This window comes from Paroedura picta, chromosome 2 (genome assembly GCF_049243985.1).
Source record: "Paroedura picta isolate Pp20150507F chromosome 2, Ppicta_v3.0, whole genome shotgun sequence".
NCBI lineage: Eukaryota > Metazoa > Chordata > Lepidosauria > Squamata > Gekkonidae > Paroedura > Paroedura picta.
Window position 1 is genome coordinate 103,159,869 of NC_135370.1, and position 21,391 is coordinate 103,181,259.

The window sequence follows — 21,391 nt, forward strand, 5'->3', positions numbered from 1 at the left end:
AACAGTCAAGTGAACTAGCAGCAGAACTAGGAACCAAATATGATACATACAGATGGAAAAAACCATTTAAAAAAATAATGGAAACAATCCCTTCCCTCCATGTGGGACAAGAATGAGTTTAACAAGAATGAATACTTCCTAATTTTAAATTAATAGGAGTTTGTTGTGATTTCCAGGTAGCAGCAGTAATAGACATGCCAGGTTTGTTCTCAGAACAAACTAGAGCTTGTTTATCACACTGAATGCAATATTTTTTAAAATTCTAAACAAATGGGAGGAAAAAAAACCTGCTATGGAAATTGAAACTATTTAAACCCAAGAATATATTTGAAAGAATATTCTTTCTCAATAAACCTTTATTGGCATACAAGACCATCATATCTGGTTAAAATACAGAGTGTATAACAGAAATACAAATTAAATTTAAAACTCAGCAGCTTCACATAGCACAAACTCACTATCCTCATCCCCAGTAACCATAAAATCCCAAACAATTAGATGTTCTCTCACTTGCCTTTAGAAAACAGAATGCTCAAATTCTTAGTACAAGATTGTTCTCTTTCGCAGAACATGGTGGCTAAGAATTCTGCCACACATTCCGTTACTACAGAGGATGTATCTACTTATAACTTCTTAATACTATGAACAGATGATTTGTTCGTCTGCAAGAGAGGGCCTAACACGGAAGAGTGTTGTTTATTTTTTTAAAAGGGGCAATCAAGAGTATGTGAGCGATGCATACAGGTTCACCAACATGACAAACACATCATCTTTGGTCATACAGAATGAGTTACCTCAAAAACAGAAATGCTGATGAAAAAATATTCATTCTAACCAGCATGAATGCTCAGCAATGGAAAAGGTTTAATAAACTGGCAAAGTATGGGGCTAGAGATTTCTCAGGAAAATGGAGGACAAAGAAAGAAGGCCCCTCCTGCAAATAGCTAAACATCTTATCACCTAGCTTAAAGCATGGTTTTAAGTTAAGCCTTTCAAGCGAAATGTGGTTACTGGGGAGGATAGTTTTTTTATTATGGACTATTCTTATTGTTATTTGGCTGTGCTCTTATTATTTTGTTGTGAATTGCTGCAAGCTGGCAGGCCCGAGAGTGGCGGTCAATAAGTCTACTAATAAAACCCTGAGCTTGTTTCTCTGCAACAAGATAGTCCCATCTGGGAGTGATGGGAGACAATGACACCCGAAGTGTGTTGTAAAGGGCTGGGGGGGGGGGTGAAGTAAAGGGCCAGGGGGGGAGAAGGCGTCCTTCGGGGACCACCTCCAATTAGTCGAAGGACCACATGTGGTCACAGGTTGGGGATCGCTAATGTAAAGGATACCAAGGATACAGCAAAGGAAGGTAGAACAGATGTGCCCTAAATTAAAAAAAAACCTTTAATGGCATATAAAAAAACGATGTCTATATGAAAGTAAATAGTTGTTCATTAATAATTCATAATGATTACATAATTTTAAGATAAAACATATAGATGAAGTAAAATAATGATAACCAATTATACATTCCTCCATCCTATGCTCAGTAATCAGTAATTCAAACCAACTATAAATGCTCATGCACCAACTCTAGGAATCCACATCCACATAACCAAAATTGGCTAACTTTTCTAGAAGACAGCAAGAGCAAGCAATTATGCCAGGAGACCTACATCATTTGGGCAAATAAACAGGAAAACAATCATTTCACTCTGATGTGACTTCTCTTTGATGGAAATTTGGTAAAGAGTGACTCATTAAGGGTGGCACATTCAAGGTAAGTTGGGGAAGGGAAGCTAAATGTCTTGCAGGCAGTATTCACAATTACTGTAATTTAGCTAAGTATGTCTAGATGTCTGAAAGTCCCTTAAATAATTCTTACAGTTAATATACAGTTCTGTACATAGCTACAGCGCCAAATATTGCCTCCATAATGTGATTTTATTTAATAAGAGGTTTTCAACAAGAAAAACTGTATCAGGAACTTTTAGTTGGCTTGTTTGGTGAAACAGCTGCAAGAAAATCTGAATACAACCAAAATCGGGTATTTAGTCTTGACTTTAAAAGTTGAGGTTTCAAACAACCGATATTTTAAACTTTATGAAGATAGCTGAACAAATGGAGAATTATGCTTTTTTAAAAAAAAAAATCACAACCATCCTAAATCTCTTCCAAATGATCATATTTACTATTCAATGATCAGCAGCAGAATTTTATCAATAGTAATACTGAGAAAATAATAAAATTTAGCTTTAAAACATTCTATCCTTACAACCTTATTAGATTTAAATATAACATATTTAAAAGCAATACATGCCCCAGGTGCAGAGATTGTAATAATATTTCTAATCTAAGGAATTCATGGTCAGACATTGCTAAAACATTTTTATATTCTGGCAATTTCATAAGACAAATTAAATACATCAAAATGAAACTTAGTTTTACAAATACATGTCTCAGCGCACACACTGATTTCATAAAATATTGCGGTTATCTCTCTTGTGGATAATCAAAGCATTGTCGCCACATTTCAAAACCTTCAACTGAAACCATGTATATTTTTAGCATGGGTAGAATCTACAAGAAAATCAAGAAAATACAATATTGCCAATTTCATCCTATATACTCATTTCATTTTTTTCAATTCAATACAATTAGCAGGGAGTAAAATTGGCCCCGGCATGTATAAACTACAATTTATTTAACCAAAATGAAAACAGGGGGAAACACTGCAGGGTAATTGACCTCATTAAGGTTGAGAAATACACAGTATACTGAAAACGACCGTTTATGCACTGGAGGTTTCATGCTGGGCTGCAGGCTGGAGTTTTAGTCATGGCAGGTTGCCCCACCTCTTCCTGCACCCACATGGGGGAGCATTTGGCCTGGTGCACTTCATCAGCCCCCGATCTGTGCTCCTGACAGGGGGGTGGGGCAGTGAAGTTCCCAGTGCATAAACGGTCAACAACATTCATTATTTGGACCCCTGTTTGAAGCCAGTTTGATCCTTCTTTTGAATAAAGATATGTTCCAGAAATTTCTATCAAATACACTTCAATCTAACTGATTTTTATCAAATTCAAAGTACAAAACTATGTGATGCTTTACTCTGAGCCAAACTCGTTAATAGGCATTATACTGATTTGACCTTTAAAGCACATGCTTAATTGAAAGAATCAAGAGTATAATCCAATTACTTGGGACACAGAAGTTTTAAATATAGTGGCAATATTTGCAGTTGCTAATATCCAAAATTACTCATATATACACTGAGACTTAAATACTGCATGCTCAATTTATCCAGTGATGCCACAGTCTAGTAGTGATAGTGACATTATAATGGCTTCCATGGTACCAAATGATAAAGACACAAACAATGATTAATATCTGAAGAAGTGTGTCTGCACACAAATCTTAGACCTTGAATAAAACTTTTTGTTTTAAAAGTACCTATAATCAGTCTTAAAATTTTGCCTATAATCAGTGAGTGATTCATTGTCGCATTGTACTTGGAGACATGACAGAGTGAAGATACTTGTCTGAGTATGTTCAGTATTGTGGCAGCATGCAGAAAACACGGTTGGACTCATCCAATATACCTTTACATATATTGTTATTGGATCTATGTTAAAAACACACTTGAAGATCCTGAGGAAACACATATAATTTACATAAGAACTTCTACAACTTCTACAAACAGTTAAACCAAAAAGAGTCTAAGTTTAGTAAAACTTCACATGCTGATTTTACTCCCATTTAACAATACAATTTTACAGATTTTTTTTCATATCTCATGCTCAATTTATCTTGTGATGCCACAGTCTAGTAGTGATAGTGACATTATAATTGCTTCCATGGTAGCAAATTATAAAGTCACAAACACTGATTGATTCATTTCATGCTGCCACAATCAGAAAGAAAGGTCAGACATTTTCTTTAATTAAGATAAAGAATTATTTATAAGTTTGCGAGCTTCTTTTGTCTCATTTTCATTTCATGTGATTGGGAAAAAAAGCTACCAGATTCTTTAGTATTATTTAAACGCTGAGAAAAAACAAGAACATTTCAAGGCTTTTAAAGGGACAAAATCAGTTTCCAGGAGTATTTAATAAACTATTTGCACACATAATGTAACTATCAGATACTACATCTAGTTCTGTTTACATAACGTTTAATGACTGCATATTATTTTTAAGTTATTTATTTTTGCAATTCAATAGGTTTAAGATACTTACCAATAATACCAGCTTTTGATATTTCCTTTTCAATTCTGCCAGGCTATCTGATGGCTCTGCATTCAGAATGCTATACCAGTTCTCTTTAGGTAATTCTCCATAAGCCATTGCATGACGAGATAATTATTTATAGTGCCTGTTTTAACAATAAAGGTAACAAAATTATAAAGATTTTTTTTTAAGAATGAAAGAAGCATTGCGATGGGAACACATTGCAGAGAAATGGGACAATGATAATACTCTTGAAAATCGGAACTCAACAGTGATGCCACAAATCCACCCCAAAAGTTGTACAATAGTTTCTAGGATTACTTCCTCTAAATTATTTTCTCCCAGTATATATCCCAATACTCATGGCACGATTCAACCTGACAAGCACCAAATTTTATAGCTTCTTTTTTCATTTATTGAAAACATTTAATCTCACTTCAAAACATTTTTAAATGTTTTTATTTTATTTGTTATGTTATTTGTAGTCTGCCCTTCTCATTGTGACCCAAAGTAGATTACATAGAATAAATTAGTACAATCAAAACAATGGGACATAAAAAAGATAATACAATAGGCATATGACTTGTAGACATCTGGAAAAGCAACCACTTGCACAGTACTGACACAAACATCCTTCTGAGGTCGGTAAACTGAGTACCCAGCTTGCTGGGGGGTAAACGGTAATGACTGGGGAAGGAAATGGCAAAACACCTGTATTGAGTCTGCTAAGAAAACGCTAGAGGGCGTCACCCCAAGGGTCAGACATGACTCACTGCTTGCACAGGGAATACCTTTACCTTTATAGATTAAGGATTAAATATTACAGAATATACATAAAATAACATATTTTCCAACATCCCCCTTATTATAATTTTAAGACACTATCTACAGAATAAAATATATTAAACATTTTAAATTTCAGATTTTATAATGGCTTTATTTTGCAACTATATTATTAGTTTCATCATTACTATAAGCTAAATAATACACATTTCACCATTTCAGTATACTTGTTATATCTTTAAAATACAAAGCAAATATCTCATCTGATAATAAAAGATATTTCTCCTCAAAATCTACTTGCATTACATTTATATACTTTAAACTGTTTCTCATTCTAAAATTGTTTCCTGCATGCATAATACACACTCCATCTCTCTCCTCAAATTTTGTAAGTGATCAGGTTTTCAAACAGGTTATTAATTTTGCCATTACTGCACAGTCATCAAGTTTATTTTACCATTCTTCTAAGTTTTGACAGACGTCTAATTTCTATTTTGTTGTGTAGATAATTCTAGGCACTGTCACCACATATATGAATATCTCTTACAATGTTTTTTAGGCAACATACCTAATATTATATAAGAGCCTCTTGTGGCACAGAGTGGTAAGGCAGGAGACATGCAGTCTGAAAGCTCTGCCCATGAGGCTGGACGTTCAATCCCAGCAGCCGGCTCAAGGTTGACTCAGCCTTCCATCCTTCCGAGGTCGGTAAAATGAGTACCCAGCTTGCTGGGGGGTAAACAGTAATGACTGGGGAAGAAGAAGAAGAAGAAGAAGAAGAGTTGGTTCTTATATGCCGCTTTTCCCTACCCGAAGGAGGCTCAAAGCGGCTTACAGTCGCCTTCCCATTCCTCTCCCCACAACAGACACCCTGTGGGGTGGGTGAGGCTGAGAGAGCCCTGATATCACTGCCCGGTCAGAACAGTTTTATCAGTGCCGTGGCGAGCCCAAGGTCACCCAGCTGGTTGCATGTGGGGGAGCGCAGAATCGAACCCGGCATGCCAGATTAGAAGTCCGCACTCCTAACCACTACACCAAACTGGCTCTGGCAAACCATCCCATATTGAGTCTGCCATGAAAACGCAAAGGGCATCAACCCAAGGGTCAGACATGACCCGGTGCTTGCACAGGGGTTACCCTTACCTTTACCTTGCCTAATATTCTTAGCTTCCATTTGGAATATAAAATGTAATATACTCTGCAGTTTTCCATGAATTTCCTTCTAGTTTTTTGCATTTTTACAAGTTCACTACATACAGTAAGAGTCTCCATATATGTCTTGGCATTTCCAGCATTTTCCTATGTAGTTTTTTTCTGCTTCCTCAATATCCATTGGGATAACATACCATCTAAAAACATTTTGAACCAGTTTTCTTTTGATGTGTTGTGTTGATGGCTGTAAATTTCTTTCCCCCCAGTAACAGTTCCCATAGATCAGTGATTCCCAAAGTGGGCACTACCGCCTCCCGGTGGGTGCTGCAGCAATCCAGGGGGGGCGGCGATGGGCCACAGGTGCATTTGGGGGTGATGAATAACTATTAAATTTTTTAAAAATTAATTTCCAGGGCGCTGAGTAATATTTTTTCTGAAAAGGGGGCGGTAGGCAAGATAAGTTTGGGAACCACTGCCATATATGCATAGCTATCTGCACTCTAAAATTTAACTAAAAATTAAAATTAAGATTAATTTAATCATACCTTTCTTCTACTTTTTCTACTTTTTTCTTCTGCTTCTAATTGAAGTAATAACATATATCCATTGTAATAAATAGTCTTTTTGTTTTATAATCAGCTGTTCCATTTCAGTTACCTCTCAATCCACCTACAATGTTTGATAATACTTTTTAGTTTTCACAATGATGATATAGCAACCACTCACTCATTATTCCTTCATCTCTAGTTTCTTGCCAGGACTTGATTTTTCCCTGTGCATTTATCATAATTAGATCTGTCAGCAGCGTTTGACACTCTAGATCAGGGGTAGTCAAACTGCGGCCCTCCAGATGTCCATGGACTACAATTCCCATGAGCCCCTGCCAGCATTTGTCTTGCTGAGTCCCTGCCAGCATTTGTCCCCCGAAGAAACTTTAGCCAGATGTCTGGAAGCAGAGACAAAATGGCTCAAGCAGAGTCGTCTGAAGTTCAACCCCTCAAAGACGGAGGTCCTGTGGCTGGGTAGGAAGGGACCAAGCGAGGAAATGCACTTACCCAACCATGATTCAGTGTGTCCAGCAGTAGCCCACTCCACCAGAAACCTGGGTGTGATCCTTTCTTATACATACATACATACATACATACATACATACATACATACATACATACATACATACATACATACATACATACATACATGTGTGTGTATGTTTAGGTAGCATTTGGAATACAATTGTTAGCTTTGGCAGTACATTTATTTTGCACAAATTCTTCCCGGTCATCTGGATAAATCTGCTTGTATCAATTTCCAGTTTTTCTGATAATTGATTTTTTAAAAAATATTACAGTTTTGGCCAGACGTTTATTCCCAGATAATTTACATATACATTCTAAAATCTTCTTGTTGTTGCGTTAAGAATTTCATCTTCTTCATGCTGATTTTATATCCTAAGAAGGACCCAAATTCTTCAATAAATTCCGTTCTGTACTGTAATGATTTTTGGGGAACCAAGACTTACAACCACATCAGCTGCATAACTTTTCATTTTAAATTCTAAATCACTGATTTTATTCCTTTGATCTGGAGTGTTCCCTTTTTGTATGAATTTTGTTCTGTAATTTTCCATTTATTAAGATATTTGCTTGTTGGCATGACTATATACCTTGCATCCAGTTACAGAACTTATAGCCAAACCCCATATTTTGAAGTACATTCAGGGAAAAAAGACAATGTTAAATTATCAAACGCTTTTCAGCATCCAGAAATAAAAATGCTGCTTTCTTTTCTTGTTTATAAATTCAGCTGAATCTCTTAGGAATTGTATATTATCTTTTATATATCTCTTTGGTACAAGGCCAGTTTGATTAATGTGTATTAAATTCTGAATATACTAGCAAGGAAGCCCACTGCAACCAGGAATGCAATGGGCGCTAGTACCCAGGGGACACTGGCAGATGCAGATCTCTCTTTCTCAGCAGGAGCCATAGGAGATAATCAGGGCTCCTTCAGAAGCAAGGGTCGTTTGCAGTTTGGGGCTTGTTTATCTCTGTCTGTCTCTCCCTTGCAGCAGGAGCCATAGCAGGTAATCAGGAGTCATTTGCGATTTGGCAGGGCTCTCTGTGTCTCTCTATGTGTCTCTCAAACATCTGAGAGCAAAGTGCCCAGGGAAGGAGCTGGAAAGGAAGGGCCCATCAGGGTGCGGCCAGCTTTGCTGGCTATACCCTGATCTGTCCTATTCCATCTCAGACAGCCAGGACACTCTCCACCTCTAGGGCTGTTTCACAAATATTAAGAGGAACAATGGATAGGGATTTTATTAGTCTTTCTGCCATTACTATGGCAAATAATTTTATAATTTATGTTCAGTAGAGCTAGAAAGCCATCTTGATGTTGTAGTTAAAAGTGGCAGCCTCTAATCTGGTGAACTAGATTTGATTCCCTACTCCTCCATATGCAGCCACCTGGGTGACCTTCGGCCAGTCACACTTCTCTCAGAGGTCTCTCAGTCTTAACTACTTCACAGGGTGCCTGTTGTTGGGAGAAGGGTAGGCAATTGCAAGCCACCTTGAGCCTCCTTTAGATAGTAAAAAGGGGGGACAAAAAAAACAGCTGCTCTTTTTCATCTTCTATATCCCTGTGGTAGTGTCGTATTCTTTATTATATTAAAATGTTATATGTATATACACCTCTTGCCATGTCCTGCCTTTTCTTCCTTTATCTCATTCAGAATTTTGTGTAATGGTATTCAATCTGCTTCAGAATGTTTGCTGGTTATTTATCCTTTTTTATTATATTGCTCAATCTATACCAAGCCTTAATTTGATGTCTATTTTTTTCTTTTCTGCTTGTCTATTTGCTTTCTTTTTAAAATTAAAAAGTTTTTAAAATGTTTATAATACATTGCTGTCAGCCCATCTGAGCCTGGTGCTTTGTCCTTTTTCATACTTTTTATTACCTGCGAGATTTTTTGAATTACTATTTGATTTAATTTTTTTCTGTGCACTGGCATAAACTTTGTTGTCAGGGTTTATTTTAGATATTCTCTTCTTCAGTTTTCTGACACAGGCTTCTTTTTGTATCATCCTGAAAGGGCATTGATAAACTGTTCTTGTACTTCTATTTCTGCATATGTCATTTGAACTCCTTTTTTAATACATGCTATTACTCTTTTTCTTTCTCCTTCCTAAGACAGTATGCCAAGTATCTACCAGGTTTGTTTGCATGCTCAAAATGTCTTTGTTTTCAAAATTATAAATATTTCTGTCCCTCTTCCATTTCTAACCTGCCTAATTGGCTTGTCTAATTGATCTCTACCAGTGTGTCTTTATTTGAGGGTTGTTGGGGTTTTGTGGTTTTGCTCCAATCTCTGGATTTCTTTCTACTAATATTTTGGTTTGTTCTGATTTTTCTGTTTTCTTCTTGGTGGCAGCTGCTAACAAGATTCCTCTAATAAAAAGCTTTGCTGGCTTCCCAAATTGTAGCTGAGGCCATTCCTTCTATATTATTCCAGAATTTTTTTGCACTTGCTTACTACCTGTTCTTGTAGCAGAACAGTATCATTTAATCTCCATCTTCCTCTGGATTTTCTGTCCCACTACAAAACTACTTCTATGCTAAAATCTTTGGCTGAATCTCTGCTTTGTCTAGATTTAGTGTTAAGCTTTTTGATATCCAACACATATCTATTCTTTAATGTGCTTGATATCTATCTGGCAAGAACATAAAATCCCCACCCGTTGTCTGAGTTTTATACTCTGTGAAAGCTATGAATTACTGCAGCCTCTGAGTGGGAAACACAATTCCTCTCATGTTAAAAAAATTACATTAACTGAGATACAAAAAACTGCAACTAGTTCCACGTTCTTAAGACAGCAGTAGGCTTATGTTTCTTAACTGTGTGACACCGTATTCTGGAAACTGAGGGTACTCTGAAAAGCAGCTTGAGTTATGGCATGAAGGTCAACTACTCAAATGAAAAAAAACCTTAATTACTCAAACTATTAGGAATATCTAAAGCAGCGTTTTGGATCCCAGCCATTGACCTCCCCCCCCCTTCCTTTTTCTTTTCTTGCTAAAAAAAAAGATTCAATGAACTTTACAAAGTAATAAGTCCCTCTGAATTCAACATTGGCCATTTCCTTATAAGTACATTCTGAATTGCAGCCTTGACAAATTTGCTACATATGAGGCATTGGAACCATTTTCCCAGTTCACAAATGAGAACAGAAAACTGGAAAAAGACTGTCTTCCAATCTCCTATACCCAGGGAAATAGTTCTCTTGATTCCTCCTCTCAGTAAAAGCACATAATGCAATCAATGTCAGGCAATGGCTAACACCTCATTACATTAATGAACTGCAGAAAAAGAGAAAGCCTTTGAAATGTGCTGACACAATAATGACAGCTTCTCATTAACCATACACCAGGGGAAATTCAGGACCAAGGAGACAATGATCCAGGGAACTGGAGGACAAGGGGAAGAAAGAACTGACTCTTACAGAAATGGAAGCACTTCATGGTACGCACAGAAGCCACTCGCGCAAACTGTCACAAGCTCTGTGAACTGGTACAGAAATCCAGGCTTATGAGATGCACCAAAGAATAAGGAAATGTTTCAGAAATGCTTGGTAAGCCATTAGTACTCCAAAATGCTTTGAAAATGTATCTCAGCCTTTGCAGAAAGCTCAAATACAAGGTAAGATTTCTATATACCATATATACTCACATATAAGCATACCCACATATAAGCCAAGACACCTAATTTTACCACAAAATCTGGGCAAACTTATTGAATTGCATATAAGCCGAGGGTGGGAGATGCTCCAAAGGAGTCTCAAAGCAGCTTACAATGGCCTTTCCTTCGTCTCTTGATGCCAGATACGCTGAGAGAGCTTTGACAGAACTGCTCTGTGAGAACAGCTCTGGCAGGAAAACCAAACAGTGCCCCCCAGGCCAGCAAACTAGAACAGAACAACAGTACCCAAAGTTGGCAACCTACTACAACAAGAACAGCTACCAAACTGGGAGAATGGACTACTCTAACTACAGCTACAGTGCCCCACCCCCAGAACAAAACACTGAAATAAAGACCTGTAAAACTGAACACTGAAAAAAGAACTGTAAAAATCAACTTTTAAAAGAAACACAACCCCAAGAAGAAAAGGCAAACAATGCTGCACCTCAGATAAAAAAAGAAAAACTAGGAGAAAGAAACAGTGAACCCCAAAGCTTCCATGGCAGTATGAAATACCCCCTAAATCCTGTTCTTGAGGGAGAAGCGTCTCCCAAGGATAGGAATGGGAGGGAGGAAAATCATGCTCCATAGCTGAGAACGCTGTTCTAGATCTATACACTCTGGCTTCCAAATCTCTCGACCAAAGGCTCCTGAGTAAACATGACAACAATGGGATAACATAAACATAAGAACCCCCTTCAAGGATCGCTGCCTTGTTGTGGCAAGGGGGCTTGCGTAGTTCAGTGAAGCTATGAGCTATACCGTGCAGGGCCACCCATGATGGACAGGTCATAGCTGAGAGCTCTGACAAAAGGTGATCCACTGGAGAAGGAAATGGCAAACCACTCCAGTATCTTTGCCATGGAAAACTCTATGGACAGTTCCAATAGGCATAACGATATGACGCCGGAAGATGAGCCCCTCAGGTCGGAAGGTGTCCAATATGCTACTGGGGATGAGCGGACGGCTAGTACGAGTAGCGCCAGAATGAATGAAGTGACTGGGCCAAAGCCAAAAGGACGGTCAGTTGTGGAAGTAACTGGTGGCGAAAAGACAGTCCGATGCTGTAAAGATTTTTATTCCATAGGAACCTGGAACGTCAGATCCATGAATCAAGGCAAGCTGGACGTGGTTAAACAAGAAATGACAAGACTGAACATCGACATTTTAGGAATCAGTGAACTAAAATGGACAGGAATGGGTGAATTTAATTCAGATGACCATCAGGTATACTACTGTGGACAAGAATCTCGCAGAAGAAATGGAGTAGCCTTCATAATCAATAAGAGAGTAGGAAAAGCAGTCTTGGGATACAATCCCCAAAATGACAGAATGATCTCAGTTCGAATCCAAGGCAAACCATTCAACATCACAGTGATCCAGGTCTATGCCCCAACCACTGCTGCTGAAGAGGATGAAGTTGATCAGTTCTATGAAGCCCTACAACACCTTCTAGAAGCAACGCCAAAAAATTATGTGCTTATCATCATGGGGGATTGGAATGCTAAAGTAGGAAGCCAAAAGATAACCGGGATAACAGGCAAGTTTGGCCTTGGAGTACAAAATGAAGCAGGGCACAGGCTGGTAGAATTTTGTCAAGAGAATACAATGGTCATAGCAAACACTCTTTTCCAACAACCCAAGAGATGACTCTACACATGGACATCACCAGACGGTCAACCCAGAAATCAGATTGACTATGTGCTCTGCAGCCAAAGATGGAAAAGTTCTATCCAGTCAATAATAACAAGACCAGGAGCTGATTGTGGTTCAGATCATGAGCTTCTTGTTGCAAAATTTAGGCTTAAATTGAAGAAAGTAGGGAAAAGCACTAGGCCACTCAGGTATGAACTAAATCATATCCCCGACGAATACACAGTAGAGGTGACAAATAGATTTAAGGAATTAGATCTGATAGACAGAGTGCCTGAAGAACTATGGACTGAGGTTCGCAACATTGTACAAGAGGTAGCAACTAAAACCATCCCAAAGAAAAAGAAATGCAAGAAATCAAAATGGCTGTCTGAGGAAGCTTTACAAATAGCTAAGGAGAGAAGGGAAGTGAAAGGCAAGGGAGAAAGAGAAAGATACACCCAATTGAATGCAGAATTCCAGAGAAAAGCTAGAAGAGATAAGAATGCCTTCTTAAATGAACAGTGCAAACAAATAGAAGAAAACAATAGAATGGGGAGGACCAGAGATCTTTTCAAGAAAATTGGAGATATGAAGAGAACGTTTCATGTAAAGTTGGGTATGATAAGGGACCAAAATGGTAGGGACCTCACAGAAGCAGAAGAGATTAAACAAAGGTGGCAAAATTATACAGAACAACTATACAAGAGCGAGCTTAACATCCCTGATGACCACAGTGGGGTAGTTACTGACCTGGAGCCAGACATCCTGGAATGTGAAGTCAAATGGGCCTTAGGAAGTCTGAGCAACAATAAAGCTAGTGGTGGTGACAGCATTCCAGTTGAACTATTCAAAATCTTAAAGGACGATGCAGTAAAAGTGCTACACTCAATATGCCAGCAAATGTGGAAAACTCAACAATGGCCACTGGATTGGAATTGGATTACATTCCAATCCCAAAGAAGGGCAATGCCAAAGAATGTTCAAACTACCTCACCATTGCACTAATTTCTCATGCTAGCAAGGTTATGCTCAAAATCCTACAAGCTAGGCTCCAGCAATATGTGGACCGAGAACTTCCAGAAGTACAGGCAGGATTTCGAAGAGGCAGAGGAACTAGAGATCAAATTGCCAACATACGCTGGATCATGGAGAAAGCTAGAGAGTACCAGAAGAACATCTACTTCTGCTTCATCGACTATGCTAAAGCCTTTGATTGTGTGGAGCACAACAAATTGTGGCAAGTTCTTAAAGAAATGGGAATACCAGAGCATCTTATTTGTCTCTTGAGAAATTTATATGCAGGTCAAGAAGCAACAGTGAGAACTGAACATGGAATCACTGACTGGTTCAAAATTGAGAAAGGAGTTCGGCAAGGCTGTATACTGTCGCCTTGCCTATTTAACTTGTATGCAGAGCACATCATGAGAAATGCGGGATTAGAGGAGTCACAAATTGGGATCAAGATTGCAGGGAGAAATATCAACAACCTCAGATATGCAGATGATACCACTCTAATGGCAGAAAGTGAAGAGGAACTAAAGAGCCTGTTGACGCGGGTGAAGGAGGAGAGTGCAAAAGTTGGCTTGAAACTCAACATCAAAAAAACAAAGATCATGGCATCCGGCCCTCTCAATTCCTGGCCAATAGATGGGGAAGAAATGGAGATAGTGACAGATTTTATTTTCCTGGGCTCCAAGATCACTGCAGATGGGGACTGCAGCAAAGAAATTAAAAGATGCTTGCTCCTGGGGAGGAAAGCTATGGCAAATCTAGACAGCATCCTAAAAAGCAGAGACATCACCCTGCCAACAAAAGTGCGTTTAGTCAAGGCTATGGTCTTCCCAGTTGCAATGTATGGCTGCGAAAGTTGGACCATAAGGAAGGCCGAGCGTCAAAGAATTGAGGCTTTTGAACTCTGGTGCTGGAGAAGACTCTTGCGAGTCCCTTGGACTGCAAGGCGAACAAACCGGTCAGTCCTAGAGGAGATCAACCCTGACTGCTCTTTAGAAGGCCAGATCCTGAAGATGAAACTCAAATACTTTGGCCACCTCATGAGAAGGAAGGACTCCCTGGAGAAGAGCCTAATGCTGGGAGCGATTGAGGGCAAAAGAAGAAGGGGACGACAGAGAATGAGGTGGCTGGATGGAGTCACTGAAGCAGTAGGTGCAAACTTAAATAGACTCCGGGGAATGGTAGAGGACAGGAAGGCCTGGAGGATCATTGTCCATGGGGTTGCGATGGGTCGGACACGACTTCACACATAACAACAACAACAAACATAAGAAGGGCACTGTTGGATCACTCCAGGTGTCCATGTATACCAGCCTCCTGTTTCACACAGTGGCCAGTCAACTGCCCTGAAGGGTGAACAAACTTGCCTCAGAACATATTCAGAAAAGACACAATGCTGCAAATGTGGCTGCATCACAATACATAAAAAGGCATTGCAATACTGGCAGTTCTAATTTTAGCCCCTTTTGCAATTTATTTATTGGCTTTATTTATCCTCACATCATAAGGATCCAAATCTGCTTGCATCATTATCCCCCTCCCCATTTTTGTCCTCACAACAACTCTGCAATGTAGGCTGAATATGTGAGTGGCCGATGAACAGCAAGCTTCCTAGGCAGAGTGGGGATTTGTACCTGGGTCTCCTAGACCCAAATATAATACTCAAACTACTACACTGAGTTTGCCAGCATTGAGTTTGCTTTTTTCATCACTGCCACATACTGAGTTGACGGTATATAAATCTAAATTAAATAAATAAAATAAATAAAAAATGTTCCTCAAGCTACTCAATAGTACATCAGAATCTCTTTTCCTTTTAGTCACTACCAGTTGAGACCTTAATATATTTAAAGTTTATCAGAATTTATTTAAAGGATGAGTTCTCTCATGGAATAGGAAGTGGTTAACCAATAGGAGATTTACAAATCTCACAATGGAAATGAACACACACCAACCAACACCCTCCAGTAATATGTATTAGGAACACCACCATTACATTTGTGTACATATGATCTGGATCTGGGGACAAGTTATGAAATGGAACAAATTCCAGATGAGGCCAAATTATTCAAAGTAGTGAAAACCAAAGAGGATTCTGAAGAGGTCCCAGAGTATCTTTACAGACTGAATGAGTCAGCAACTTATGTGTAACCCATGAGATCAATAGCACATTCCAATGAGGTGGGTATGAAAGAGTGCAGGGACCTGACAAAGGTCTTTAACAGTGTATCTCTAACAAGCAATGGCAGAGTGCCTTGGCAACAGGAAAAGCGGTAAACCCACGGGTGTGGCAGGAGTTAGCCCCTTAAGCCACTGCAACCCAGGATCACCACCCTTAACTGGGAAACCCATGGTTCAGTCTCAGAGATAGCACCAGCATGCCACGTGCTCTTCACATGACCCTTGACACTGTCCCAACATTACTACCTCCCACACCCAAGGCTAGCAGGACCGCCTGACATTATATTCCATGTCATGCAATGGGGCATACTCCCAGAGAAGTGTACCCAGAAGAGCTGCTTATGATGGGATGGGAGGGACCCTGGCAGCCCTGTGCTGGGCATTTAGAACACTTTCTGGATAGGCACCCTTGTCCCCAAGTGATAGGGGGACAAGACACAACTATAGTATGGGATGCCTGGAAACTGCCCTTCTGTGCTCTGTGGGTCAGTGGCCAAATGACTATGGGATTTCTTGCAGGCACTCTCACAGGATCGATACGCATCATTTGGATGGCTACCACACGTCCTTCAGGGTTTTCACTGGCAACTGAAGCATCCTGCCTTGGGTAGCCTTTCATCCAGAAAATCTACTTCTTTTGCATGAATGCTGTGCTAGGAATAGCTCAGCCTGTATATTCATAGGAGCCCACAAAGGCACAGGTGTTATACTAGACATACGGAGTTGGCAATATCATTAATTGAACTTCATCACAATTTGTTTTTCAATAATTTCTGGGGTGTTCTACAAGTTTGTCCCTATCTGTCTGTTTGTGAGCAGATGAGCCCTCACCTCCTCCTCCCCCAATCTGTGACTGTCCCTTAAGACTACCTCTTCAAGTGTTCAAGAGGGTGGGCTGAGAACATTGTTATTAGTCTTTCTGGTGCTACTGTCATCCAGCAGCAAAACATAGCAGAGGTCCACTATAACCTTGAATGCTAACCTCACATATTGGTCCCCATCACCTTACCACAACAGCCTTTGCAGACTGTTGGATGCATCTTGCATAGGGAAAAGGCCGGTGGATAGTCTAAGAGTGTGACTGGCTACTCTCACAACATGGGGAGAGTGGTCTCCCTTCCCCCACATCACTATTGGCATCTGAAAACCCATGCAGCTTGGTAAGGAAGGCGACCCAGAGTGGCTGTAAGAGTTGCCACCATGAATGAATCATACAGGAATTGTGGAGTGGTGCCACTGCTGAAATGATGACTTGGGGGGGGGGGCATTGGCTGGGCTGTTCTGTTCCTCTGTTTTCAGTTTGTGGTGGCAAAGTTCTGACTTTTAGGCTTTTTCCTGCCACTGGCTTTCTTTCATGTGGATACTGAACCAGGAACCCTGGCTATGCTATCCCACTTAACTATGCCTGCTCATGTAATAGTCTCTTTCTGGCCCCATGCTGCTGGAACTCATGTCAGAGCTGCAGTGGAGTACCTAAGGCCTTCTGGCATGTCTCTTTTGGGCCTACTCTCTTGGCCCAGTAGATAGGAAGCTAGTCTTGGTGGGGGGCAGAATATGGGTGCGAGCCAAGTCTGTCCTCCCCTTTTTTTACACTTCTTTTTCAGAGGAAGGGTGTGGGTGGCTTAGGGCAGGGATGCTAGCACATGGGTACATATCATAAGAAGAGTCAAGAAGAGTCCCGTTGAATCAGACCAATAGCCCATCTCATCTAGCATCCTGCCTCACACAGTGACCAACCAATTCCTCTGGAAGGCCAACAACAGGGCATATAAGGCCTTCCCCTGATGTTGCCTCATGGCCTTGGGATTCAGAGGTTTTGTGTCTCTAAATATGGAAGTTCCCCTCAGTCATCATGGCTAATAGCCATTGATAGACTTATCCTTCATGAATCTATCTAATCCCCCTTTAAAGCTGTTTTTTGCTGTGGCTATCACTGCAGCCTCTAGGAGGGAATTCCATGTTTTAATCACTCTGTGTAAAGTAGTATTTCCTTTTGTTTGTCCTGAACCCACTAAGTATCAGCTTCATTGTATGCCCTCAAGTTGTAGTATTTTGGAAGAGGGAGAAAAAGCTTTCTCTGTCAACTCTCTCCACCCCATGCATAATTTAATAAGCCTCTATTATGTCCTCCTTTAGTCATTTCTTTTCTAAACTGAAAAATCCCAAACTCTTCAGCCTTTCTTCACAGGGAAGATACTCCAACTCCTAATCATCTTGGTTGCCTTCCCCTGTACCATTTTCAGCTCTGCAATGTTCTTTTTGAGATCTGGTGACCAGAACTGTACACAGTATTCCAAATGAGACAGCCCCATAGAGTTATACGGGGGCATTACAATATTGGCTGATTTATTCTCAATCCCTTTCCTAATAATCTTTAACACAGAGTTTGTCATTTTCACCACTGCAGCACACTGGGTAGTGCTTTTGCTGCCAGTTAGGCCCTTGCTGGGTAGAGGGTGGGCATCTTTTCTTCTGCATAGCTGCCCTTCATGTATGAGCGGGGAGGGAGTGCTCAGGTCACATGCCTTGGTTGGGGTTGTGCTGCTGATGGGTCTTTCCCTGTTTACTGGTTCTCCATCTCTGTGAAGGGGGAGTGGCATCAAGGAGCACTGGCTGGATTGACAGGCAATGGCTGGCTGTGTTGTCTGATCGGTGGTTGTTGCTGGAGTTACTAGGGACTCCAACATGCCTGTTGTGCCATCTGTGCCCTGTAGAGAGATGCATGTTGTTATTTTACCCTACAGAATGTCCATAGATGATGAACCTGTGGTGTTTTTGTGTCAGCAGCTGGCTGCATTCACTGCAGCAGCCCTCAGGAGGAGGCTGCCTTTATAAGTTAGTTTGACATGACGTACTCTGTCACATAAATTCTAGCTTCACATATATGCTAATATATGTGATCCAGGCGACGGTCACCTCTTGGCTGGATTTCTGCAACTTGCTCTACGTGTCTCTACCCTTATCCCTGATTCAGAAACTTCAACTGGTGCAGAATGCAGCAGCCAGGATTCTTATGGGAACACCTTGGAGGGCTCATATCCAGCCCGCATACCAACAGCTGCACTGGCTACCAGTTGACTACTGGATCAAGCTTACGGTTCTGATAATCACCTTCAAGGCCATATGCAATCTGGGCCCTGAGTTCCTGAGAAACTGCCTCTCTATGTACACCCCCTCCCCCCGGAGAGCACTATGTTCCACTAACATCAACAAGTTGGTGGTCTCTGGCCCCAGGGAAGCTCATCTGACCTTGACCAGAGTCAGGGCTTTCTCTGTCCTTACCCCCACCTGGTGGAATGAGCTCCCAGATGACATCAGGGCCTTGATGGAACTAAAACAATTCTGCAGGGTCTGCAAAATGGAGCTCTTCCACCAGGCTGTCAGTTGAGACAAGTGTACCAACCACCAACCGGAACCTAGATGCTCCTCCCATCATCAACTGTACCTACGGAAACACAGTGAAGTAAAACTGAATCAAATTATAAACTGTTCTATTTTTGATACAAGTTTCTATTGTTAAAAATGGTATAAATTCAAATCAGGAAGCTTATTATATTGTACTAGATATATATAAAATAAATAAATATAATGAAAGTTTCAATGTAAACTGCCCTGAGCCGCAAGGGAGGATGGTATATGATATGATATAATATGATATGATATTATCCAAAATGGAGGTGAATGCACGTATCTTGAGCACAATGAACATGCAAACTCAGTGGATGGCAGCAGGGAAAACTAAAAAACTCTGTTGAATGGGTTATTAGCAAAGAGATTGAAAATACAAGTCAGTATCATAAAACCCTCATATAGCAAGATGCAACCATGTATGACAGTCTTTTTTTAAACCTTTTGACCATGGAGGAGCCCCTGAAATGATTTTTCAGGCTTCAAGGAGCCCCAGAAAAGAGCCATGCCTCTGCAAATTCCATGTCACTGGAAATGACATCACTATCTATGCCAATAGGCAGCCTCAAGGAGGACTAAGGGATATATTTGGAATAATGCGTACAGTTCTGGTCACATCAAAGAATTAGAAACAGTACAAGAAAAGCTAAGATGAGAGCGTAGGTGCATCTTCTGTATTAGAAACTGTTATTGTTTCTTAGTTTTTTTTATATTTTAAAGGGGAGTATATGAAAATATAAAAAGCTATGCATGATTCAGATAAAGTGAAGCAGATTGTGAGTGAGAGGGCATGAAGGGATGTGCCAGTGTTTGTTTCTTATGGCCCTACCTTGCATACCCAGGGAATTGCTAATCACCACTGTAGATTAACTTTCTCCAGGCCAGGCTTGATTCTGGAGATTTTTTGGGGGGGGGATCACTTGGGCATGAAACTGGGGTCACTGTGGGTGGGCAGCTAGTTGTAAGTTCCTGCACTGTGCGGGGGAGGTCTCTTCCAACTCTATGATTCTATGATTTCCCACCCCTGTCCCCTTATACTAGAATTGCAAGCAGCAACACTGGGTTACTGGATAATCAAACCTAACCTAGGACTAATCTATATCTAAAACTCTGATCTTTTTACATGAGTACCCATAAAAATGCTTTGGTTTTTACAAAAGAAAGTTCTGTTTTAATTCTGTTAATTATACAGCACTGACAATACAACTGCAGGTCACTGCTGGGACTGAGCTAGTGTTTTACTTGGTACTATTAAGAAGATCCTACAAGATGATGATGGTTATTTGCTATATCCCCTGTGATCTTTGCTGTAATAGAGCTCTACTTTGCTTCGTTTGTTTTCAACATACTGAAAAGATTTGTGTTTTGTGCAATAAACATGACATCAAGCTATTACTTTCCCATCCAATGTTTCTTCAACATCTGATTATGACTGGTGAAACTATTGAAACTGAACGCAGAGAGACCTTTAATGATAATCATCAGCTCCAGCATCCATGGATGGAAGTTGGTGGGCAGGAACACCCATCAAAGAGCAGCAAGAAGGCTGGGATTCTTTTTCTTTGATATACATTTGAGTTGACTGGCACAGACTAGCCCAGATTCATCAGATCTCAGAAGCAGGGCCAGCCCTGGTTAGTATTTGGATGGGAAACAATAAGGAATCTCAGAGTTGCTAAGGAGAGCCAGGCAATGGAAAATCACCTCTGTATGTTTCTTGCTTTGAAAACCCTATGGAGTCACCGTAAGTTAACTAAGATTTGACAGCATTTTATACACTTAATAATGTTTTGAATATAGTTTATCATATCTCAGTAACCTGAAGAAGAAGAGTTGGTTCTTATATGCCACTTTTCTCAACCCAAAGGAGTCTCAAAGGAGCTTACAGTCACCTTCCCTTTCCTCTCCCAACAACACCTTGTGAGGTAGGTGAGGCTGAGAGAGCCCTGATATCACTGCTCGGTCAGAACAGCTTTATCAGTGCCATGGCGAGCCTGAGGTCACTCAGCTGGCTGCATGTGGGGGAGTGCAGAATTGAACCCAGCATGCCAGATTGGAAGTTCGCACTTCCAATCACTGCACCAAACCACTACACCAAACCACTACACCAAGATGAGAGCAATATAATGCCTCTAGTGTAAGGAGCACTAATGATTATTCTAGTCCAGTAACCTGCTCCCCCACAAAATTACAAGGAACCAGTTGTACTACTGCTCCAGTTTTTCAAACAAATCAAACTTAGTTACTTTATTTATCAGCTGATGGAAC

At 40.3% G+C, this 21,391-nt stretch overlaps 1 protein-coding gene across 1 annotated transcript in view; it reads right to left on the minus strand.

The window, feature by feature from the left end:
* The window catches only part of DNAJC24 (DnaJ heat shock protein family (Hsp40) member C24), a 115,499-nt gene that overhangs the window by 87,624 nt on the left and 6,484 nt on the right, over positions 1-21,391 (minus strand). The window contains 2 exon segments of the mRNA XM_077321959.1: positions 4,228-4,363; positions 5,570-5,751. Of these exon segments, the coding sequence (XP_077178074.1) occupies positions 4,228-4,335 (108 nt within the window). The 5' untranslated portion in view covers positions 4,336-4,363; positions 5,570-5,751.